This window comes from Hyperolius riggenbachi, chromosome 3 (genome assembly GCF_040937935.1).
Source record: "Hyperolius riggenbachi isolate aHypRig1 chromosome 3, aHypRig1.pri, whole genome shotgun sequence".
Classification (NCBI taxonomy): domain Eukaryota; kingdom Metazoa; phylum Chordata; class Amphibia; order Anura; family Hyperoliidae; genus Hyperolius; species Hyperolius riggenbachi.
Genome location: NC_090648.1, coordinates 492,106,330 through 492,132,544, shown reverse-complemented (window position 1 = coordinate 492,132,544; position 26,215 = coordinate 492,106,330). Strand labels below are relative to the sequence as shown.

The 26,215-nt window shown below is 47.2% G+C and overlaps 1 protein-coding gene across 2 annotated transcripts in view; it reads right to left on the bottom strand.

The window, feature by feature from the left end:
* The window catches only part of FBLN1 (fibulin 1), a 112,885-nt gene that overhangs the window by 52,623 nt on the left and 34,047 nt on the right, over positions 1 to 26,215 (bottom strand). For both annotated transcript variants that reach the window (XM_068278207.1, XM_068278208.1), the window contains exons 4-7: positions 12,957 to 13,110; positions 11,156 to 11,218; positions 10,250 to 10,351; positions 6,262 to 6,399 (exon numbers count right to left, since the gene is read on the bottom strand). In XM_068278207.1, coding sequence (XP_068134308.1) covers positions 6,262 to 6,399; positions 10,250 to 10,351; positions 11,156 to 11,218; positions 12,957 to 13,110 — 457 coding nt within the window. The remainder of the gene's footprint in view (positions 1 to 6,261; positions 6,400 to 10,249; positions 10,352 to 11,155; positions 11,219 to 12,956; positions 13,111 to 26,215) is intronic.

Below are 26,215 nucleotides of genomic sequence, written 5' to 3'. Positions count from 1 at the left end.
ATAGAAGTACCACAGCTTCCAGCATGCTTCTCCCCTCCATAGAGACACCACAGCTCCCAGCATGCTTATCCTCTTCCATAGCGGCACCACAGTTCCCATATAGTATTGGATTGTCCCTAGGGCCTCAAGAGATCGCAGCTGGGCCCCTCAGGGCCCCAATGTGAATTGTGGTCCCCTGCAGAACATTTTCAGTGGAGCGCACTGTCCTGTCCGGCTGGCTTGCTCCTCTATGTGCTTCATCCTCGTGGGCGCCTCATCTCTGTGACCTGACAGCATGAACATACTCCAGTGGTCACAGAGATGAGGTGCATGTGAAAAGCGAAAAACTCGCAGAGGAGCGCACCATCCAGACAGGTGTATGTGTGCTCTGCTACGAATACCCAGAAGCTCCAGGGGACCACTATTCACTTTGGGGAGACCAGGGGGGTTCGCCAGCCAGCTCTGGGGCCCTAAGAGAAATCACAATACTATATGGAGGAGGAGGGGCATGCTGGGATCTGTGGTGCCTCTATAGAAGGAAGGTGCATGCTGGGACCTGTAATGCCTCTGTGGAGGAGAGGAGCATGCTAGGAGCTGTAAGGGGAGGGGGGGAAGGGGCTTGCTTGGAGCTTTGATGCCTCCACAGAGGGGGGGAGATGCTGGCAGCTGTAGTATCTGTATAGGCTGGGAGCTGTGGTACCTCTGTAGAAGGGGGACTTGCTGGGTGTACTGGTACCTTTATACAAAAGGGGAGGGTGGCTTGCTGGGAGCAGTGGTACCTTTATACAGAGGGGAGGGGGGCTTGCTGGGAGCAGTGGTACCTTTATACAGAGGGGAGGGGGGCTTGCTGGGAGCAGTGGTACCTTTATACAGAGGGGAGGGGGGCTTGCTGGGAGCAGTGGTACCTTTATACAAAGGGGAGGGGGGCTTGCTGGGAGCTGTGGTACCTTTATACAAATGGGGATGGGGGCTTGCTGGGAGCTGTGGTACCTTTATACAGAGGGGAGGGGGGCTTGCTGGGAGCTGTGGTACCTTTATACAAAGGTGAGGGGGGCTTGCTGGGAGCAGTGGTACCTTTATACAAATGGGGATGGAGGCTTGCTGGGAGCTGTGGTACCTTGATAGAGAAGGGAATAAATGGGCCACCTAATGCTGTGGGGTGGAGGAGGGGTTGTCAGGACAGAGGAGCAGGGCAAGTACTCACAGCATGCAGGCCAGGGGGACACAGGCAGCAGAGACACAGACACATTCTCTCCGTTTGGGTGAACACTCTCCCCTTCCCCCGACACCATGCTTTGCCGTCTGGACTTGGACTCTTGGAGGGAAGAAGGAAGAAGCTGCCTGTGACCCTCTTTCAGTAAGTTATAATCCCAGCCCAGATGAGCTGCAGGCAAGTGTCATGCCTGCAGCTGTGTGTTTGCTTTGCCCACCACATGAGTTTCCCTGCCATCATTCAGCTTTCCTTCACTTAGGAGCCCCCTGCCTGACCACACTATCAGTCATTGCGGGTGGCAGCTGGCTGGAATCTGCGCCTCCCCAGGCTCCCCCCCCCCCCCACTGAGAGCAGCCATATCTGGAGGAGAGTGACAGGTCAGATGAGATCCATAAGGAGTTGAGCTAACAAACTACTGACCAGGGGCTGGCTCCTTCCACTGTTGCCACACGTCACTGATCACGGACCATCCAGGACCAGGAGAGAGGATGCAGCAGGGACCCAGGCAGGGTAACACACGTGGTCTGCTGCAAGTTATCTCCTTCTAGGGCGCCCTGACATCTGCAGCACCGCTACTGTACGTCACTGTCACAACAGTTGGTCATGTGGTGTTCACTTGAAGCTGGGCACGGCTGTCCAGGCAACAGGACGCCCAGGAGGAGTGCAGAGCGGTGATCACACTGGTCTTCTTAGGTTAAGCTGCACCATGTGTCACCGTCTTCCTTTCTCTCGGTACTTCTGTCAGCGCCCCCCTTCTGCCTCCTGCTGCACTGCGCCCCGTGCGATTGCACGCACCGCACGCCCCAAAAAACGGCCCTGCCCCTTTCCTATGAGAAATCTTTTTCTTTTCACAAATGGATCATCAGGGGCCTCTGTATGGCTGATATTGTGGTGAAAATAAACCCCTCCCACAGTGTGATGTCATGGCCATGGTTCTGACATCACACTGTGGGAGCCTTGTTGTATTGTGGGAAATAACAGCGGTTTACAACTGCCAAAAAAGCATGCAGCATCTTCTTCCACTGACATCACCTGCCAGCAGTAAAAATGTCACCATGTGATAAATGTCAGAATGTAAATCAGGGAGAGGAAAGATTTTACAATGTGCAAACACTGACATAGGCCCAGTGTACACCAAAAACCTCTAGCAGATCTGCAAAACACTAGAGGTTTTTGAAGCAGAATTCAGAGGGATTCTAGGCATGTTTAGAGACTTTTTCTAAACATACCTAGCGTTTTTGGAGCGTTTTTGTGTAGCAGATTGCAAATATTGTTACAGTAAAAGCGGTTACTGAACAGCTTCTGTAACAAAAATGCCTGGAAAACTGCTCTGATCTGCCGTTTTTCAGAGCGGTTTTCCACTTTCCTATACTTTACCATTGAGGCAGAAACGCCTCAGAAATCTAAAAAATGCTGCATCCCCCGAGTTTGCGTTTGTGGAAAAAACGACCCGCTCTGGTGTGCACCAGCCCATTCACTTTCATTAGCCAAGTGGGTTTCCCCCTGCAAGCATTTTAAAAAACGCTTCAGAACCGCTCCAGTGTGCACCAGCCCAAAATCATTTATACATAATTATTGTAAAAATGAAGCACTTTTTTATGACATTGTTTTCACTGGAGCTCCTCTTTAAGGATGACTCAACCATCTCTCATCACAGGAAGCAGTTATGGTGAATTTTATACTTACATTTAAAAGGGGGTTGGATGCCTTTGTTACACTTAATTCTACAGCAATTCTACAAAGCACAATATGGTGATACCTGAACCCAATCAGGAAAATCATTTTTACATTTGGGGTTGTTCTTAGATGGAAGTTCAGGGAGGCTCAAGAGTCAGAATGAGATTAACACGTCTTTTTTACAAAAAAAAAAAAAAAAAAAAATGTGGGAGGTCTGTTGTACAGTACCTAACATTTTATAAAAAGACAAAGAATCTGGAGATATTTCTGTACACAAGGGACAAGGCCGACAGCCAATATTGGATGGCCGTTGTCTATACTCTCTATTCCGAAGTATAGCAGAGAGAGGATTTGGGTAACTATACACTACAAAATACAAAATCAAGTACTTGGGGGGGGGGATCTGCCCCACAAGGGACAGGCCCCTATAGCACTAAAACGTAACTTTTATTAGTTCCAGATAAAATTGAGCAGCACTATTATACAGATATAAATGAACAGATCGTGTTGGTAATATCTCACCAACACATTTTTGTGTCATAGCTGGGTATACATTTTTGGAAGAGACGCGGGTACTGTTAGATATGCACATAGTCTGGGACCTACAGTATATATTTATAGTAAGGGTCACCAACTTAATAGTCAACAGTGCACACAGTCCCTCTCTATCTTCCTCCCAATCACATGGCACACTAATTGCGGACAGTGTGGGGGTACGCAATACACCCTGCGCACTAACTAAGCATACTCGACATGTTTCAGCATTTCGCTTTCGTCAGGCGTGAATATAATTTACAGTGCAGTGCATTAAACACACAGACATACAACCCACCCACCCCACACAAGATCAGACTGTCAGCATATATAGCCCGTCAGAGCTCTGGCAGCCTTTCTGGTCTATTTGGCTGCAGTAGTTTCTGAATCACACCAGAAACAAACATACAGCTAATCTTATCAGATCTGACAAAAATGTCAGAAACATCGGATCTGCTGCATGCTTGTTCAGGGTCTATGGCTGAAAGCATTAGAGGCAGAGGATCTGCAGAACAGTCAGGCAACTGGTATTGCTTAAAAAGAAATAAATATGGAAGTCTCCATTTCTCTTTCACTTCAGTTGTCCTTTAAGCTTCCATTTAAAGGGAACCTTAACTGGGATATGGATGTTTCCTTTTAAACAATACCAGTTGCCTGGCAGTCCTGCTGATCTCTGACTACAGTAGTGGCTGAATCCCACACCTGAAATAAGCATGCAGCTAATCCAGTCTGAGGCCCAGTGCACACCAAAACCGCTAGCAGATCCTCAAAACGCTAGCGTTTTTAGGAGCTGATTTAAGAGCGATTCTAGGCATGTTTAGAGAGGTTTTCTAAACATGCCTAGAGTTTTTGGGAGCGTTTTTGTGTAGCAGATTACAAATATTGTTACAGTGAAGCTGTTACTGAACAGCTTTTGTAACAAAAACGCCTGGAAAACCGCTCTGATGTAGCGTTTTCCACAGCGGTTTGCGTTTTTCCTATACTTTACATTGAGGACGAAACGCTTCTGAAAACCGCAAACGTGCCCCTGATGAGTTACGAGGCAGTAACGAAATCGATTGGGCGGAGGCAGACGTACTAGGACAACAGAGGCGCCCTTGGAGCTGGACCGGTGGGGGTCGGACACTACTGGAGTCCGTAGAGTGTGCCCAGCCTGGCAGCGGGGGAGAGCCCATGGAAAAAACTCTGTGCGCAGTAAAACTTTTTTTAGACATGTGAGTGCAACTTTATAATAAAAGTCATTTTAACGAGACAGTATTACGCTATGTGAGACCTTTTTGTTTGAGGTATTGCAACACAAAAAGGATAAAGGAGACAGAGCAGCGTACAGCGCCAGGATCCTGAGGAACCTAGGGTCCCTGGATATTGTGTGTGGTTGGCCAGTCTAAAGCTGAGTACACACGTACGATAACGATCGTTCAAAAACGAACGATAACGACAATCGGAACGATAATCGTGTGTTCAAAAAGTGTGAACGATCGTTTTTGTGAACGATAACGATCGTTATCGTTCAATCGGACCGATCCAACCCGGCGGATTTTTTCGAAAGATAATCGTTCAATCGTTGCAGTGTGTACAAAGATCGTCCGATAACGCATGTTCTTATTGCCTGTCATAACGTCACTTCCGTTTGCGCACGCATTTTTTTATCGTTCGTCGTTCAGTACTTTATACTTATATCGTTCACGTGTGTACACAATCGTTCATTACGAACGATCTTTTCAGTCTAATTTGAATATCGTGTAAACGTCACGAATCGTTCGTAACGAACGATCTTTATCGGACGTGTATACGAACCTTATCAGTGGCCAATCTATCTGGTGAGTTTGATCACTAGTGGGTGCTTATGGTGGAGGTGCTGCTGGTATTGATGCAAGAACACCAATGCAAGGATATGAACAGTATATTGAAGTAAACGAAGTTAAATACTGATGGTGTGCGCTAAACATAACTATAAAAAAAATGTTTGCGGTTTGATAAAAACCTCAAACCGCTAGTGTGCACCATCTCCTTGAGATACATTAGCCAAGCGTTTTCACTGGCGGATGCGGCTGGCGGATCGCAGCTAAAACCGCTCAGTGTGCACTGGGCCTGACTTCAGTCAGAGCACCTGATCAGCGTGCTTGTTGAGCGGCTGTGGCTAAAAGTATTAGGGCTCGTTTCCACTATCGCGAATCTGCATGCGTCCAACGCATGCAGATCCGCACATGTAATACAAGTGGATGGGCCTGTTTCCACTGTAGCGTTGTTGAGGTGCGTTTTTTTCAGCGTGAAAAAAACGCACAAAAGAGCCAACGATTTCGCTTGCGTCGGGAATCCGTGCGAATCGCCGCTAATGTATTTAATAGTAAAAACGCATGCGTTTGTTACATGCGTTTTTACCCGCGATTTCGCGTGCGATTTCGCACCTTTTTCAATTTTATTTAGCCCTGGCAGTGTCATGGTTAATTTCGCATGGCACCCTGCCATGCGAAATCGCATGCGAAATCGCGGGTAAAAACGCATGTGGAAACGCATCCGCATGCGTTTTTACAAGCGTCGGAATGCGGCCGAAATCGCGTCGCAACAGTGGAAACAAGCCCTTAGAGACACCGGATCAGCAGGAGAGTCAGGCAACTGGTATTATTTTAAGGAAAAATCCATATTCTTCTCAGTTTAGGTTGCTTTTTAAGATGGGTGCCCAGCTGCAGGAAAACACAGGCAGCCATACTACAGGTTGTTTAAATTTGAAGTGTCTCGTTCCAAATGTAAATTGTACAGTTTGCACTAATCAGCACACTTGTCCTGAGAGTCTGCATTGTCTTATGTCAGTTCTCATTAAAGGAGACCCCGTCCCTCCCCCATTCGATGCGTCCTACCTTTACAGGTGTTGTCCTCGGTCAGCTCATAGCCGGTGCCGCAGTTAATCTCTCTCTGGCAGCGGAAAGATCCCACCTGATTGATGCAGATCTGCCCGATTTTACAGTTGTGGGTTGAGGAAATACATTCATTGATATCTGGAGGGAGACAGGATTACAGACATGATGGTTTCCATAGAAGCGTACTGCACTATAGTCCTACCACAGGTGACTCCACGCTAATCAGGCTGAACTACGCACTTCAAGAGGAACTGTAGTGAAAATAATGGAATGAATAAAATTGCTTATGTTTTTACAATATTCATTTATATATTATTTAGTTAGTGTGGTTGCCCATTGTAGAATGTTTCCTCTCCCTGATTTACATTCTGGAATTTATCACTGGTGGTGACATGTTTAGTCCTGTCAGGTGATACCTGTAGAATGTTTGTTTATTGGGAGTCCACAAGCCAGGACAAAATATGCCCAGTCTCCCAGAATGCTCTGGGAGGAGAATTATGCATAGCTAAATAGCCAATAATGTGACATCATTGGCAGGGCGGGGCTACATAGCAATATGTAGATATAGCAGGAAGCGTTTCTGATGCTGAAACCAGGAAAATGATCATAATAGTGGGTATCCTGAATAATTTACTACATTCTACTTTCATCACAGGGCCTCTTTAACCACTTGAGGACTGCAGTGTTAAACCTCCCTAAAGACCAGGCCATGTTTTGCTAAATTGGCCACTGAGCTTTAAAGGGAACCTAAACTGAGAAGGATATGGATTTTTCCTTTTAAAATAATACCAGTTGCCTGACTCTCCTGCTGATCCTGTGTCTCTAATACTTTTAGCCACAGCCCCTCAACAAGCATGCAGATCAGGAGCGCTGACTGAAGTCAGACCGGATTAGCTGCATGCATGTTTCAGGTGTGTGATTCAGCCACTACTACAACCAAAGAGATCAGCAGGAAGCCAGGCAACTGGTATTGTTTAAAAAGAAACCTCCATATCCTTCTCAGTTTAGGTTCCCTTTAAGGCCTTGCTGCAGGGCCATACAACTCAACACACAAGTGATTGTACAACACTGCCATAGATCACAGCGCTATACCCTGCTAGAAGACGGCGGTTTCACTGTCTAACAGTCTTCCAGCGGCGATCACCCGCAAACCACGCTCCAAGGACCTTACACCGATCGGCGTTAGGTGGCCCTGGGGCTGCCGCCGTGGCCACGCCCATTGGCGTGACGCATTCGGGAAGCGGTTAAAAGGGGTTCTGTGTTGTTTTTCTAAAAACAAAAAAGTGTCACTTACCTGGGGCTTCTAACGGACCCCTGCAGATATCCTGTCCCGCGCCGTCACTTCAGAATTCCTCGCCTCGGGTCACTTTCCAATTATTCGTCTAATTAGACGAATGTCACTGCGGCTGCGTGGCCGTGCACGTCCTTGCTCCCGCTCGCATGTCCAGGAGCTTAATGCGCAGGCGCAGTACGAGAAAACTTTGTACTGTGTCTGCACAGTAAGCTCCCGGAGACACAAGTCGGAGCAAGGACGCACAAGGCCACGGCCACGCAGCCACAGTGACATTCGTCCAGTTAGATGAATAATTGGAAGGTGACGCGAGGCGAGGAACAGAGGATTCTTGAGTGACGGCGCAGGACAGGATATCTGCAGGGGGCCGTTAGAAGCTCAAGGTGAGGGACACTTTTTTGTTTTTATAAACCACTGCAGAACCCCTTTAACTTCACACTATACTACACTCTAATTTCCACACTAAAATATTAGCCTGATTATTGTCTGACTTTAGCCTGTTGAATGACAATCAGGCACGTGTAAGTGTGCAAATGACTAAACTATTGACTGATAACAGGCGGTTTGCCCGATCCAACTGCCGGATCTACTAACACAGCTGTTGGGCTGATATCATGCAGGTGGCTGGCTGCATGTGTACAAGACGTTTGAATGACTTGTCCTAGTTTCGAATGCAGCCATATTGTGCAGTCCGTCGTTCCACTTGCGTCCGCAGTATGTAAATTAGTTGGTTGTTTAGTCAGTTTGGTTGTGTGGACATACAGATCGTATCCACGTCTTGGTGTGCAGTTGGTCATGTTGTTGTGTTGGTCGTGCTCTTGTTGGACTTCTGTTCAAGGCTTAAGATGAGGGAAGGGGGCGGGAAAGTTAAAAGGAATAGAAAGGAGAGGAGAGGGTGGAGCATAAGAAGGGAGGGGAAGAGTGGATGGGAGGTAAAAGGAGATGAGAGAGGTAGGGAGGTAGGGAAGAAGTGTAAAGAGAACAAAAAGAAGGGGGGGGGATATAAGGGGAGGGAATGAAGAAAGGGGGGGGGGGTAGTAGTGTAAAGAGAACAGAAAGAAGGAGGGGGGTGGATAAGGGGAGGGGGATGAGAGGTGTAAAGAGAATAGAAAGAAGGGGGGGGGATGGGTGGATAAGGTGCTAAAGGGAGAGAAGATGGGAGGAGGTCATAGGCAAACGCAGGGGGGGATTACAGCTGCCCAGAATCCTCCCCTCAGACCAGAGACGGTGCAGTGTCTGGGACAGGCAGAAGTTATGACACCAGAATATCTGCAGGTATCCTGCAGCCCACGGCACTGCCCCCTTTCTTACCCTGTTACAGTTGACTTTGGATGTAACAGCAGCATGTGTACAGAGCATGGAGCAGCAGTGTGCGTACAGAGCATGCAGCAGCTCTGGATAATGTGACAGTCAGGTATGAGCACAGCCCTGTGCCCTGCTGTGTGAATGCTTCACTTTCTCGTTTATTACTAATGTCGTCTGTCCTCATTATTATATGTATCCAAACTACTCCTGATCAATCCCATTGTAAGTCGGTCGGACAGGAAATTGCATTATGTGTACCCAGCATGATGTCCTACCATATTATTACCGTATACTGTATTGTGCGTGGCTAAAGGAGACCTTTTAGGAATCCAGCCCTTGAAAATCCTGGGTTTGCCCCTGGAGGTGTAAACAGGATAGAAAGAATGGGGGTGGGGCGGAGGTGGGTGGATAAGCATACCTCCCAACTTTTTGAGATGTGAAAGAGGGACACCCCTGCCACACCCCGATCGCGCCCCCGTCACACACCTAGTCACGCATATCATAAAGATTTCATTAGAAAAATATGTTGTTTTATAATTCAAACCACACTGGTCCTTTCTATCCTGGTTAATTTTCCTTCAAATTAACAATTTAAAATTAGTATTATATCAATTTAAAGGATGGGAATAAAGTTTAGAGTCAATCAAACACATCTTTTAGTAGAGAAATATAAATATTTACATAGAAAGAGGGACAAAGTCCTGAAAGAGGGACAAATGAGGAGGAAAGAGGGACAGAGGAACAGAGGCTCCCAAAGAGGGACAGTTGGGCGCTATGGGATAAGGTGGTAAGGGGTGGCAGGAGAGAAGATGGAGGAGGTGTAAAGAGAATAGAAAGAAGGGTGTGTGGGATGGGTGGAATAAGGTGGTAAGGGGTGGCGGGGAAGATGGAGGAGGTGTAAAGAGAATAGAAAGAAGGGTGTGTGGGATGGGTGGAATAAGGTGGTAAGGGGTGGCGGGAGAGAAGATGGAGGAGGTGTAAAGAGAATAGAAAGAAGGGTGTGTGGGATGGGTGGAATAAGGTGGTAAGGGGTGGCGGGAGAGAAGATGGAGGAGGTGTAAAGAGAATAGAAAGAAGGGTGTGTGGGATGGGTGGAATAAGGTGGTAAGGGGTGGCGGGAGAGAAGACGGAGGAGGTGTAAAGAGAATAGAAAGAAGGGTGTGTGGGATGGGTGGATAAGGTGGTAAGGGGTGGCGGGAGAGAAGACGGAGGAGGTGTAAAGAGAATAGAAAGAAGGGTGTGTGGGATGGGTGGATAAGGTGGTAAGGGTGGCGGGAGAGAAGACGGAGGAGGTGTAAAGAGAATAGCGAGAAAAGGAAAGAAGAGCGTGAGGGGAAGACCGGCAGGAACAAGTATCACGTCACATGGTGGCTGGACAGCTGGACCTCATACCTTCACAGGTGAACCCATCAGGCTGGAGCTTGTAGCCGGGATAACATGAGCACACCACACTGCTGCCTGTGTCTCTGCATTGCTGGGTGCATGGACCGCCCCCTGGTGGAAGAAGAATACATTACACTGTAATCACACTGTATATCGGGTAATACATATGCAGTGTGTAGAGGAGTCCCCAACATCGGCAACCTCGTCTTCTGCAATCAGCACAACCCGTCTGATGGGGTTTAATCTGTGTGGGGCTCTCACAACTCCCTCCCCCTCCTCCATAATTGTTCCCATCTATACTCACCTGCTGGGGTGACAACACTCTATTGCGTATAGCAGGCTTTAACGACACAATCCAATCAATTGATTTTCCCATATTTTGATAAGATTCTGATCAGATGTCTTTATTTGGTCATTTGAAATTTTGGGAAAAATGGATCATAAGTATGTGGTATATTGACTTGATTTTTATGATCATTTAATCAAGCGCAAAAATCAATCAGATTTCTCTAATTGAAAAAAAAAAACCTTAAGCTTTATATACACACAGGCAAATTTGTGGATTAATCTTTGGACAATCGATTATTCCAATTGATTCCCCAGTAAGTAATTGATCACACCGATATGACAAATCAGCACACACAAGTACAATGCCTCTTCCGCAGATCTTTTGTCCCCGCCAGATTCTAGCAGGTCTCCTGTCACATGACAGCGATCACTATCGTTACCTGTCCGCGACTGAGCGATATCTCGCGCCGCCGCTTAACGATAATCCGATCATTCAGCAGAATTCACGATCTGACCAGTTTGGGGGTGCGAATATATTGATTTCCACATCCCCTGGGAATTTTTACACCGAGCTGCATTTGGGAATAACACGACCCACCCCGGGATCAGTGGCGGCACTATACTCACCTCTGCAGCGGTCGTGCAAGTAGGGGTCCTCCGTGTCAGAGTGGGGGATGGAAGCTCCGTGAGCTGCAGGGAGAAAGGAAAATAATAGACTTCTGATTTATAATAAATAGAAACACATGAGTAATAGGAAGTAGAGAGTCAGCTGGCACCATCCAGTTCAGTAATGCTCTTTTATTGAGATAAAATACATCTCAGCAGGTCACAGCGACGTTTCGAGGAAATCACCTCTTTATCAAGCTCATGCTGAAGACATGTCACAAATAGGCAATACAAGCTAACGTTTATATATCAAGCATGGTTAAGCAGCAGCCAATCACACACACTAAACACAATACCCAATCATAATAGTCCGTGAGTTGCCGGACCTGATGGGGAACTTAGAGGCTGCTGCCTCATAGGTACATTCGAATGGGGTCCCTCCCATCCCCCGACACCCACGTGGTAAACCGTTGCGGCCCCTTCCGCCCGTCAATCACCACCATCTCCTCCCATCCATCCGCCCATGGCGGACCTGACAGGGGACTAAGTGGGATAGACGCCTGTGCGTCCGCGCTAATGCGCGGACACTCTGCGTCTAGACGGGCAGGTGGTGACGTAGGCGGCTTGAAAAGCCGCCATACGTCAGGCGCTGTAGAGCGGGGCAGCGGTGGCGACCAATGGGAGCGCTCAAGGTTCAATGCGTCATAAGATACGTGTGCATGGCATACACAACGCATTAGCATATGTAAACACTCACATCATAAAATGCGAAGCATAGTATATATGTGGCAAGGAAGCATACATCGATACTGTAACCAGGGTCCATGTACACAGAGGAATACATTAATTTACATACTCTCCCTACTATATGAATGTCATGGGAGAAGAGACAGTAAACATTGTGTGGGCCCAATGAGAAAGTAGGTATAGAACAAAGGGGAAGGACGAAACCGGGAAAGGGGCACAAGGGGGGGGGGGGGTGGGGGGGGGGGGGGGGGGGGGGGGAAAGGAGGGGGGGGGAGGCAAAAGAAGAGTAATATTAATACGACAATTAAATTATAATGAGGTGCTGGCATTAAGCAGGACACAATGGAGCCCCACAAGAACAACTCAAATAAAAGGTAATAGATCAAGTTCTCTATTAAGTCCCCGGGGCTCCATTGTATCCAGCCTTTTAATCCAAAATGCCTCCCTCCAAAGAAGTCTTTTGACTCGATCACCCCCTCTCCTCAAAGGGGCCACCCGCTCTATGACCATAAATCTTAATTGGCTTACATGATGTTTAGCCTGCACAAAGTGATATGGGACCGCCTGGTCCACCAAACGTTCTCTAATTGCATGTTTATGTGATGATAGCCTTTTCTTGAGTTTCTGTGTAGTTCTGCCCAACATATAGTAGGCCACAGGGGCATTTCAAGGCATACACTACATAATCCGAATGACATGTATGCCATCCTCTAACCTTAAATTTGGTGCCACGATGTGGATGCACCAATTCGGCTCCTTAATAACTGAGCTACAATGCACACAATTGAGACATGGGTATGTCCCTTGCCTCTTTGTTAACTGTGATGCAACGTTATCTTGCCTAGTATCCGCATGTACCAAACGGTCTTGTAAAGTGGGTGGTCTCCTGTATGAGACCAGGGGGGGATTTCTATAATGCTCCACCTCAGGAAAACTCTCGGACAATAGATGCCAATGGCGTCTAATTATCCTGGCTATATCGTCTGATGTATGGGCAGCTTACGTTTCCTGCAAAGTAACAGATGCTACTTTTATTCACCAGCCCTGAATCTGTATTGCAAGAAATGTCCGGTACCTTCGTCCTGATTGGGCGCCTCCGATCCATCCTGGCCTTTGACGCAGCATGCCCTGAAGACGAGGCTGCACTGGTACCCCAGGAAGAGACTCTGCTCACAGCTCTGCCCTTGAGCATGGGCCGTCCTGCCCAACAGGCAACAGTTACAGCATCTCTGGGGAGACACCACCAATCATTAAGTCATTAAAGGACACCCGAGGTGAAAATAAACGAATAAGATAAACAATTGTATCCATCCTCCTTCATCTAAAGGCGCGTACACACGCCGGACTTTTTCAAACTACGGGTCATTAGACCCGCCCCCACGACGCGGTCGTTCTGGCGACAGTTGCTCGTGAGTACAGGCAGTCGACTATTTTTGACTGATCCGCCAAGCGAATCAGTCAAAAATAGACTTATCAGTCTGACGACAGCTTGTACTCACGTGCAACTGCCTTCAGAACGACCGCCCCGCGGGCGGATCTGATGACCCGTAGTTTGAAAAAGTCTGGCATGTGTACACGCCTTAAAAATGACTTTTATTAGATGTCCCACAGTTGTATTTTATATTTTAATCTACTTTTTAAGTTTTTACCGTTTTATTGTTTCTGCTCAATGACACATTCATTGAAGTATGCGAGAGCTAAAATCTACGAACTATTGACCCTATTTAGCTCTTTCCTGCTCTTAGAAGCCATTTTCTGTTAGGAAAGTGTTTTATGACTTTAATTCCTCATCACTGAGGGTTACACTGTAGTCTGCCCCAGTACTGACTCAGACAGGAACTGCCACTTACATACCTGATTTTTAAACATTTCAGGCAGAGAAAGAAAAAAAAGGAACACAGCGTAGTTATTACTGTGTTTGGCACTGTACATATGTCTATCTCATCATGTCACACGTCACCTTGGGTATCCTTTAATCAGGCTCCTCCACCGTGCCAGAGACATACTGGTGAGTGAAAGGATACCCGAAGTGACATATGACATGATGAGATAGACATGTGTATGTACAGTGCCTAGCACACAAATAACTAGGCTGTGTTCCTTTTTTTTCCTTTCTCTGTCTTTAAGAGTTAAATATCAGGTACAGTAAGTGGCTACTTTTATTCACAGTCCTGCAGTGGCGTAGCTAAGGAGTTGTGGGCCCCAATGCAAGTTTTGCATTGGGGCCTCCCAAGCACTCTATACATAACAACTGATAGGGTGCAACAAAACCTGCCAATGGCAACTACAGTGTCAGAGGTGCAAGAAGGGGATGGGGAACAGTTGGTTAATGATTACTACCATTCAAAGAATCTATAGAAGTAATTATTATGAGCACAGGACCAATAGAGAGCTAATACTGTAGTTGAGGGAGGGCCCTTCGGGGCCCCTCTGGCCCAAGGGCCCCGATGCGGTCGCAACCTCTGCAACCCCTATTGCTACGCCCCTGCAGTCCTGCCTCAGACAGGAAGTGACTACAATGTGACACTCACTGATGAAAATTCCAACTAACATTTTCCTAGCAGAAAATGGCTTCTGAGATCAAGAAAGAGATAAAAAGGGAAATTTCTTATCAGTGAGGGTCACACTGTAGTCACTTCCTGTCTGAGTCAGGACTGAGTCAGTCATTTACATACCTGATATTTAACTCTTTCAGGCAGAGAAAGAAAAGAAGGAACACAGCATAGTTATTTGTGTGCTAGGCACTGTACATACACATGTCTATATCATCATGTCACATGTCACTTCGGGTATCCTTTAAAGAATTCACCTCCAAGTAATTCCTCAACTGTGTAGACTATGGTAGGATTAGACAGTGAGCTCCTCTGAGGACAGTCAATGACAGGACTATGTACTCTGTAAAGTGCTGCAGAAGATGTCAGTGCTATATAAATACAGAATAATATTATGGTGGGACATTAGACTATGACTATAGTAGGGTTAGATAGTCATGTCACTGACTGTCCTCAGAGCCTGGAGCTAACTATCTAATCCTACCATAGTCGTAGTCTATGTACTCTGTAAAGTGCTGCAGAAGATGTAAATACAGTACATATAAGCAATAATCAGCAAACCAGCCAGACACATTGTAACTTTGTAGTTCCACTAGGGGTCACTGTGGTCTAACAATATTTTGACACTCGATTTTTCTCTGCAGTTACATTGGTCCTGGTTCTACTATAAAAGGTGATTTTTACTATAATTTTAGAAACTATCAGAATAATTTGTTCTTCACTGGCAACGTTCCTGTTATTTCACCAACTTTACTTTCAGTGCTATTTTGGTTGCTGTATAAGCATTGTATTGTATGTTATGGGATAACACTAAAGACATGATTTGGTATAACGTAAAAACGTCAGTGTACAGCTTGATTAACCGGATCAGTGAATAATGGCGCACAGCGCCGATGCATAAAAATGGCGCCACATTAAAAAAATACGCTTATGGCTATTTATGGTTAGTACTGCGTAATAATGGCGCACAGGGAAAAAAAAAAAGAAAAACTGCACACAGGAACGTTATTTATTAATAGTGCCGTTCAAGTGCCAAATAGCAGACGTTATTGCGCACAGTAACGTCATTTATCAATAGCGCCCTACCTAAGCCAAACTGCAGACGTTATGTAACTGCAAAACAGTGAATGGATTTAATGTAACGCTGTGAAAAATTCGAAAGATGTTGCAGATCGAGGATTTAAAAAAACAATATTAACGTTATTAAAGTGAACCTCCGGACTAAAAATCTACTCAGCATAACTGAAAAGGCTTGGTGTTTCTTTAACAATTTCACAGCATCAGAACTTTGTTTTTCTTACCAAAGCATCATTTTTAGCTGCATTTTTAGCTAAGCTCCACCCATCAAAGAAAAAAGCCCGGGCTTTTTTTCCCTAATGCTGTGCAAAACATGATGGGATTTCCTATGTTGTTATTCACGTTGCCTAGCAACTGGGAGAGGTGCTCAGGACACAGGACAGTTGGAACTGTGTCTCATGCTCCCTGTCACCTCCTTTCAACCAAAAAGATGGCTGCCCTCATGAAATCAAACATTTGCCTTTTCTTGTAAAACAGTGTGGGTAAGAGATTATATTACCTATCTATTTTAATTAACACAACTAATGTAACTTAATGACAGTATGTTTGTTTAGGCTGGAGTTCCTCTTTAACCCCCCTGGCGGTCTAATTAATTTCGCCAGGAGGGAGCGCAGCAGTTTTATTTATTTATTTATTTTTAAATCATGTAGCGAGCCCAGGGCTCGCTACATGATAGCCGCTGCTCAGCGGCTTCCCCCCGCCCGCTTCAATCGCCTTCGGCGATGTCCGATCAGGAAATCCCATTCAAAGAACGGGATTTCCTGGAGGGCTTCCCCCGTCGCCATGGCGACGGGGCGAGATGAAGTCACTGACGTCAGCGACGGCGTGACGTCATTGGGGGTCCCGATCCACCCCTCAGCGCTGCCTGACACTGATTGGCCAGGCAGCGCACGGGGTCTGGGGGCGGCGATCGAGCGCGGGGCGGCGGCGATCGGTGTACTGATGCAGCTAGCAAAGTGCTAGCTGCGTGCAGCAAAAAAAAAAATTAAGCAAATCGGCCCAGCAGGGCCTGAGAAAACCTCCTGCGCGGCTTGCCAAGGAGGTTAATCTTAACCACTTTTTTGAAGTAATGTGCAGTACTGTAAACGTAAACTAACGTTATCAACTTTGTGCAAGTAATGTTCAGTACTGTGAATGTTAACTAACATCAATACACTGTGACTGAGCATAGTATGGAGGGTTTTTTTTTTTTTTAAATCATAACGATATTAATGTTAGCTAATTTGTACCTTTAAAGTACAGTACTCTTAACAGGGCCGGCCCGCTCATGAGGCGGGGTGAAACGTTTGCCTCAGGCGGCAAACTTCTAGGGGCGGCACCCGCCCGTCTGGGGGGGGGGGGGGGGCGGCCGCCGAGCCGGAGGGGTAGCGAGCAGGACGGGGGTATTGGGCCTAGCGGTGGGGGGTCGGACCCCCCCCCTCCCTCGCCTGGGTCCCCCGATCTGCGCTCCCCTCCAGCTTAAATAGGAAGCAGCCGATGCCCAATAGTAAGGGCACGGGCGGGGAGGACTCACCTAATCCACGTTCCAGCGTGCGCTCCACTGACGTCACTTCCTGCATCGCAGTCCACTTAGAATACAGTGGGCGGCGATGCAGGAAGTGACGTCAGTGGAGCGCACGCTGGAACGCGGAAAAGGTGAGTCCTCCCCGCCCGTGCCTCTTACTATTGGGCATCCGCTGCTTCCTATTTAAGCTGGAGGGGAGCGCAGATCGGGGGACCCAGGCGAGGGAGGGGGGGTCCGACCCCCGCCCCCCTCCCCACCGCTAGGCCCAATACCCCCATCCTGCCCGCTACCCCTCCGGCTCGGCGGCGGCAATTTTTTACTAAATTTGCCTCAGGCGGCAAAAAGTCTAGGGCCGGCCCTGACTCTTAACGTTAACTAACTATAATATACTTTGTGCAGGATCGGACTGCGCACTGCATTACATGTTAAATATAACTAAAATGTATTATACTGCGATGTGTTTATATGTAAATATCAATGATTTGAAAATAAAAAATAGCAATTAATCCAGTTAAAAATAATAACTTTAAATGAAGACTACTATCATGAGCGTTAGAGTTATTAATATCAATTAAAAAAGTTATTTAGTTTTTAAGGAGACAATTTCTTAACAGTAATTAAGGTTTAACTGTTAACGTTAAATAACGATAAGCGTAAGATGGATTAGCGGCATCACCGTGCGCCATTATTCACAGGCGCCATTTTCGTATGGATCCTGATTAACAGTATAAATATCCCGTCCCATCAAAATAACTCAACACACAGACAGTAATGTCTAAACCTCTGACAACAAAAGTGAGTACCCCCCTAAGTGAAGAATGTCAATGTTCTGCCCAGTTGGACATTTTCCCTCCCTGGGGTCATGTGACTTGTTAGCATTACAAGGTCTCAGGTGTGAAAGGGCAGAAGGTGTGTTATATTTGGTGTTATCGCTCTCACATTGACGTTCAGCATGGCACCTCATGGCGGAGAACTCTCTGAGGATCTTACAAAAAAAAGAATTATTGCTCTACATAAAGATGGCTTTAGCTATAAGAAGATTGTCAACACCCTGAACCTGATCTGCAGCATGGTGACAAAGACCATACAGCGGATTAACAGGACAGGTTCCACTCAAAACAGGCCTTACCAGTGGCGGCGCCAGGGGGGTGCTTGGGGGTGCTCGAGCACCCCCTAGAATTGTCCAAGCACCCCCAAAGCACCCCCTGGAGTGAACTGACTTCAGGCGTCTAAAAGACGCCAAGTCAGTTCACACACCGGCAGCACGGAGCAGCAGGCAGGGCTACGGTAAGATGGCCGCCCGGAGCCCTGTTCTGCAGACTTCGGGCGGCCATTTTCCCGTAGCCCTGCTCTCTGCATGCAGGCAGGAAGTCTCGTCGTGACGTCGGGAAGGAAGAGGATCGTGGGCGCGCAGGCGCTGCGCGCCACAATGAGGTCGGGACTCGGGACGGGAGGTCGGGAAAGAAGGTCTTCTGGCTGTAGGTGAGTAAATGGGTTTTTCTTTTCTTTTTCAGGTGATGCGGATTGTGCATATTGGGGTCATATCTGCTACGGATTGTGCATATTGGGGTCATATCTGCCACGGATTGTGCATATTGGGGTCATATCTGCCACGGATTGTGCATATTGGGGTCATATCTGCCACGGATTGTGCATATTGGGGTCATATCTGCCACGGATTGTGCATATTGGGGTCATATCTGCTACGGATTGTGCATATTGGGGTCATATCTGCTACGGATTGTGCATATTGGGGCGATATCTGCTACCGATTGTGCATGTTGGGGTCATTTCTGCTACCGATTGTGCATATTGGGGTCATTTCTGCTACCGATTGTGCATATTGGGGTCATTTCTGCTACCGATTGTGCATATTGGGGTCATTTCTGCTACCGATTGTGCATATTGGGGTCATATCTGCTACCGATTGTGCATATTGGGGTCATATCTGCTACCGATTGTGCATATTGGGGTCATATCTGCTACCGATTGTGCATATTGGGGTCATATCTGCTACCGATTGTGCATATTGGGGTCATATCTGCTACCGATTGTGCATATTGGGGTCATATCTGCTACCGATTGTGCATATTGGGGTCATATCTGCTACCGATTGTGCATATTGGGGTCATATCTGCTACCGATTGTGCATATTGGGGCCATATCTGCTACCGATTGTGCATATTGGGACCATATCTGCCACCGATTGTGCATATTGGGACCATATCTGCCACCGATTGTGCATATTGGGACCATATCTGCCACCGATTGTGCATATTGGGACCATATCTGCCACCGATTGTGCATATTGGGACCATATCTGCCACCGATTGTGCATATTGGGACCATATCTGCCACCGATTGTGCATATTGGGACCATATCTGCCACCGATTGTGCATATTGGGACCATATCTGCCACCGATTGTGCATATTGGGACCATATCTGCCACCGATTGTGCATATTGGGACCATATCTGCCACCGATTGTGCATATTGGGACCATATCTGCCACCGATTGTGCATATTGGGACCATATCTGCCACCGATTGTGCATATTGGGACCATATCTGCCACCGATTGTGCATATTGGGACCATATCTGCTACCGATTGTGCATATTGGGACCATATCTGCTACCGATTGTGCATATTGGGACCATATCTGCTACCGATTGTGCATATTGGGGCCATATCTGATAACGATTGTGCATATTGGGGCCATATCTGATAACGATTGTGCATATTGGGGTCATATCTGCTAACGATTGTGCATATTGGGGTCATATCTGCTACCGATTGTGCATATTGGGGCTATATCTGATAACGATTGTGCATATTGGGGCCATATCTGATAACGATTGTGCATATTGGGGCCATATCTGATAACGATTGTGCATATTGGGGCCATATCTGATAACGATTGTGCATATTGGGGTCATTGGACGTGTTTTTTGTTAAAATCTGCTCACATTACGTGTATTTTCTTGAGAAAACCTGCACAATTATGTGAATTTTCTGGGAAAAGGGTCACCAAAACTTGGGCCCTCTGTCTTTGCGTTGCACTTTTAAAGGGAACCCGAGGTGAGAATAATATTGAGGCTGCCATATTTATCTCCCTTTAAGCAATACCAGTTGCCTGGCTGCCGTGCTGGTCCTCTGCCTCTTATTCTTTCAACCATAGACCCTGAACAAGCATGCAGCAGGTCAGGGGTTTCTGACAATATTGTCAGAACTGACAAGATTAGCTGCATGGCTTGTTTCTGGTGTAATTCAGTTCACTACTACAGCCAAATAGATCAGCAGGGCTGCCAGGCAACTAGTATTGTTTAAAAGGAAATAAATATGGCAGCCACCATATCACTCTCACCCTGGGTTCACTTTAAATTACAGTTAGCCCCGCCCTCATCCGGTCATGACCACGCCCATTTTTTCGCCGCGGCGCGCTTCGCGCGCCGCAGGTTGTGGCCACACCCATTTTTGGCGTGGCGCGCTTCGCGCGCCGCAGGTCGTCAGCTCCCCCGGAAATTGGTCCAGCACCTGCATAGCACCCCCTAAAAAAATTTCCTGGAGCCGCCACTGGGCCTTAATGAAGTTGAGTGCATATGCTCAGCATCCTATCCAGAGGCTGTCTTTGGTAAATAGACATATGAGTGCTGGCAGCACTGCCGCCAGGTGCGTAGCAATAGCCATAGCAGCCATAGCAGCTGCTATGGGGCCCAGGAGAAGAGGGGGCCTGATGGTACTTGATGCCTTCACTATTAATTTTGCTTTGTTGCTCCACCCTCTGACTTTGTCTCAGCACTCATGAACTATACACAGTGTGCATTGCATGAAAATGTAAATGAACTCATAGTAATAGGGTGGGGCAGGTGGCATTGATCAAGAGTGTCTAGATATGGGGCCCCATGGAAATTTTGTTATGGGGCCCCATTATGTCTAGCTACGCCACTGATTCCTGCAGAGGGTGAAAGGGTGGGGGGGAGGGGGGGTCAGCCTGTCGATGCTCAGACCATACACCACACACTGATTGGTCTTCATGGCTGTTATCCCAGAAGGAAGCCTCTTCTAAAGATTCAGTTATATAAAAATCAGTGCAGGTCACAAGAGTCAGTATGGTACAGCACACAATTCTTGAAAACTTCCCCGTAGTGGTATTCAAACTTTAGGCCGGAAACCCACTAGGAGCGATTTGTAAGCGCTAGTGATTTGAAAAAGCTCTCGCTAGTGCAATGCTACGGGGGAGTTTTATAAAATCACATCGCTCCAGTGGGATCACACCCATAGCATTACATTAGCAAGAGATTTCAAATCTCAGAAAATCGCTCCTAGTGGGTTTCTGGCCTCACACATCCCTGTATAAGTTTGGGCGTGTGTGCTGGTCAAAAGCAAATAACACAGTAAAAAAAGGTGCTGCCTGTCTTATTGACTGTTGACAAGCACATACACTCAAACTTACATCACGGTGCCCATGCTCTGGGCCCCGTACATAAATCTTTTACTCTTTTTTATATGTTACTTTTATTTAAATTTTGGCTTTTTAAAATAAACAGTTCACACTTAGGGCTTGATTCAAAAAGCGGTGCTAACCCAGTTAGAGACTTTAGGCGTGATAACCATTGCACCACGCTGGTGAAAAGCCAGTTTAGGCGTGATAAGTTTAGGAGTGATAAGTTTAGATAAGTTTTGATCGAGCGCAAAGTCCCGCACGCAAAGCAGCGCCATTAAACTCTATGCAAAGTGCACCAGACTTTGCTAGCGCAAAACTTTTGATCAGCTGTGCACTGCGGTGCTAACGCAGTTGGTGCTTAAACTTATCACGCCTAAACTGAGTTTAGGCGTGATAAGGGGCTTTTCACCAGGGTGCTAACTGTTAGCACCGCTTTGTGAATCAAGCCTTTAGAGTTGCTATTTGCTTGTATTTTCCACGCTGATGCCCTGGATACCGTATTTGCTTGGATCGTGCGATCGGAGAACGCTTGGACCCCGGCAGACTGTCGTTCGGTCCTCTTACTGATGGATGTGATATACTGTATATAACCTTATAATGTGGGTTGTCTGCAGTTGGGAAGCCTCCCTTACTCTTTGGATGATGCTGGTCACAGAAATGTGTGATGGGCCTTTCACACCGGTACGGTGCAGTTTTTATACCACACCCCACCGGCAATAAAAGTCTATGGAGACTTTCATACTTCTGCAGTAAGCCGCGATACGAAGGAAGTGACGTTTCCGCATCCCACACAGGTTAAGAACTACGTTACTGCGCGGCTCTTCGTCGACTTGCGGCAATCTGCGTCGGCCCGCAAGTCATGTTAGTCTATGGCGACCTGTGGATTTTAAAACAATTATCAAGGTGACATCACAGCGCGCATGCGCAGAAGCATATTTTTACAGTACGCTTCCGTGCACTTCCATATACCCCGAAGCAGGAAGTGGCAGCAAGCGCGTGTCACTTCCTGCTTGGCTGGTGGCCAGACAGGGAACACCGCATTAGTAGGCCTGTTTCTGGCAGTGCGATGCAGTGCGACGGGCGAGACGCACCGCATTGCTGGTTAACAGTGTGAAACCAGCTTGAATACCACTTTGGTAAAGGATTTAAGGATTGTGTGCTATACCATACTGACTCTTGTGACCAGCACTGATTCTTATATAACTGAATCTCTGTGGACTTTGGACACAGTCTATTCTCAGAAGACGTCAACTGGCTAACACCCGTTGGTGCCAATAGTCTTTTCTCTTCTAAAGATAATGCACAAAAAAGCCCACAAACACTTTGCTGAGGACAAGCAGACTTAACTGGAATCATGCCCTGTGGTCTAATGAGACCAAGGTAAATTTGTCAGGTTCAGATAGTGTCAGGCGTGTGTGGCGACAACCAGTTGTGGAGTACAATAACAAGTGTGCTTTGCCTACAGTGAAGCATGGTGGTGGGAGTGTCATGATTTGGGGCTGCTTGAGTGCTGAAGGCACTGGAGAGCTACAGATCATTGATGGAACCATTAATGCCAACATGTACTGTGACATACTGAAGCAAAACTTGATCCCCTCTCTACACAATAACGACCCCAACCACATCTCCACGATGGCCACTGCCTTGTTAAAGAAACTGAGGGTGAAGGTGCTGGACTGGCCAAGCATGTCCCCAGACATAAACCCTATTGAGCATCTGTGGGGCATCTTCATACGAAAGGGTGGAGGAGCACAAGGTCTCTAACCTCCACCAGCTTCATCATGGAGGAGCAGAAGAGGATTCCAGTGCCAACCTGTGACGCTCTAGTGACCTTCATGCCTAATGCTGGGAATACATCATGAGTTTTTTTGTCAGATTGATGGCTCAATAGATCATTTCCGACAGGTCCGATCTGATTTCGCTCGTTTTTCTGATCGATTTTCTCATAAAAGTGAATGGGAAGCATAGGAATTCCAGAGGAAGAGGGGGCAGTGCCCAGTGTATCGCCGCCCATGCATACCACTTGCAGTTTATATCTCCCAGCAGTGTAGTGAGCGTGCGCCCTGCCATGATGCTGTAACGCTTGAGGAATTGTTTTCGTGGTCAGCGCACAAGATGCGCACTGACACAGCGAAAACCCTCCACAAGCGTATAATTAGGTGAACCCAGGCTAGGTGCAATGCACCAGCAGAGGGCAATTCCCACCGGCAGATGGCGCTGTGGAGTGCAGACGAGCACAGCCTCTGCACGGCCACAAATGCCAGATGGGAATTGTACAGATCTAAGACAATGCAAGGCTGAACAGCCCTTAAAGAGAAAGAGCACAGATACAGGAGGAATGTGTGTACAGCAATCTAGTCACCACCCAGCGACGGTGAACACACATCAGCAGAAACAAAAGCAAGAACGCAATCGCAGAGAATGGCGATTGCCAAGAGACACCAGACAGAAAAGGACAGAGCACGAGAGGAGCAAAGGCACAGCAAACAACGACGAGAAATAACGAAAACAACAAATGCTAGCTAAACGCGAACACTGCACTCATTCGCAACAGCGAACGCGTTTACACGAACGAAAAGCGCAACAGACAAGCACGCCACCCTGACTGACCAAAGACAGACAAACACGAAAAGAGAGAACATGAACGCTTGCTAAACGTAAGAGGCGCCAAGCTGACTGAAGCTGTCCACAAGTTCTTTTTTGCTCCTACTTATAGCCTGATGAAGCGGGCCAGACCCGCGAAACGCGTTGCGATTTAATTAGAGTATGTAAATAAAACTTTTTCTGTCGAAAACCCGGCATTTTCTTGTGTCTGCATCGGGGAGGTAAGTCCACCCGCGACCTCCCTGTTTTTTAAATATTTTATCTTGTTTTACACTTTTGTCGCCTCTGTACTTCTGGTTACAATACTGTGTCCACCCCTGGTGGAGGGGAATTGGCCCCTTTCTTCTTGTCTACAGAGAGCGACTTCTTAATCCTGAGTGGGGACAGGTCTAATCTCCCCACCTGCCTATACAGTGGTTGCCTGGAAGGTAACCCTGACTTGTGAGTATCACTCCTACATTTACACACCTACATTTTAACTTCCAGTACATACTGCACCATAGTGGGCTCTCGGTGTCTCCCTCCCCCTTTGTGCTTGCTAAACGGTTACCTCACCGAGCCTACAGCAAGCGTTCGTATCAGACAAGACAGACAAACGGAAAACAGGAATATGAGTGGAAAGATCCACTGCTCTTTCCGCCAGAGCAAGTCCGATCCGGGTTCAGGAACAGGATAGGAAAGATCCACTGCTCTTTCCGTCAGAGCGAACGCTATCCGGGGTCAGGAACAGGCTAGGAAAGATCCACTGCTCTTTCCGCCAGAGCGAGTGCAATCCGGGTTCAGGAACAGGATAGGGAAGATCCACTGCTCTTTCCGCCAGAGCGAGTGCGATCCGGGTACAGGAACAGGATAGCAGATCAGAAGGATCCACAGCCGCTAGGGGCCAGTGCGATCCAAGCACGACAGACAGATGAGGTAGCCGGTAGCAACCGCTGCTCCAGCTTACCCTCCAAGAACATAGATCAGAAGGATCCACAGCCGCTACCGCTAGAGGCTAGTGCGATCCAAACAAGACAGACAGATGAACAGAAGGGGCTACCAGTAGCAACCGCTGCTATGGATAGCACCCCCCAGACAGACAGAACGATTTCCTGACGACCACCGTCGGCGACAGGACAATTGCAGCAGAGAGGCAATACAGACAAAACAGATAGCAACCTAACTGCACTAGGGAAGCTGCCTAGTGCAGTCCCAAAAATTACTCTAAGATAACTTTAACAAGCAATAGCACGGCTGACACTCTAGGAGTGTTTCAACAAAGCATGAAGGATGACCAGCAAAGGACTCTGGGAAAACATGGCTTTTATACTGCCAGCCTACAAAGGAGGCAGCTAGGTGATTTGCATAACCAATGTATGCAAATTCCTCAGCAGCAGAACAGATCAGAAACTTGCAAAGGAAAGACAGGTCTCTCTTCCAGAGACCTGCAGCCCACAGACTAGAGGAATGGTCAAACAGCTGTCTGCCTGTGCAGCCAGCTCAGCGGATCATTACAGATGCATGCTGGGAGATGTAGTCCAGGGGATGCGAGCACAGAGAATGTACTTGCATCCACTGACTACATCTCCCTGCATGCATTGCAGAGCACACTCAGAACACTGCCAAGGGTTACAAACTGTGAAGATGGAGACGAGACCAGAGGAGCAGCACGCCATATGTAAATAATGGTGCTCCTCCCCCAGACCCTGGCCTGCCCCCCCCCCCTCCCTAAAGGCAGTGTCAGTTTAGAACCTCCCCTATGGGAAGGTTCTTTTTTTTTTAAAATGTGCTCGGTTCCCTTTAAGGCAGTGCCGGAAAATAATGGTGGGCACACAAAATATTGGCAATTTGGGAAGAATTATGACATTCTTCACTTAAGGGTTTACTCAATTTTGTTAAAGTTTTTAAGTACAAAAATATACATTATAAGGACTTCATGAGGGAACTTCTGATGAGAGGCAGAGAAAGCTGTTTAGATAACAGGCGGTAAAGCCTGCAGGGCCTTCCTCTTACACGATTTTTTATGCAGAAGGCAAGGTAGCGTCTGGAGTCAGGGCGGAGGTGAGAGAGTGCTATTACAGTAATCCGACGATGAAATCTATATTAAAGATAATGGGCTTGATTCACAAAGCGGTGCTAACCTACTTAGCACGTCTAAAGTCTTTAGACGCG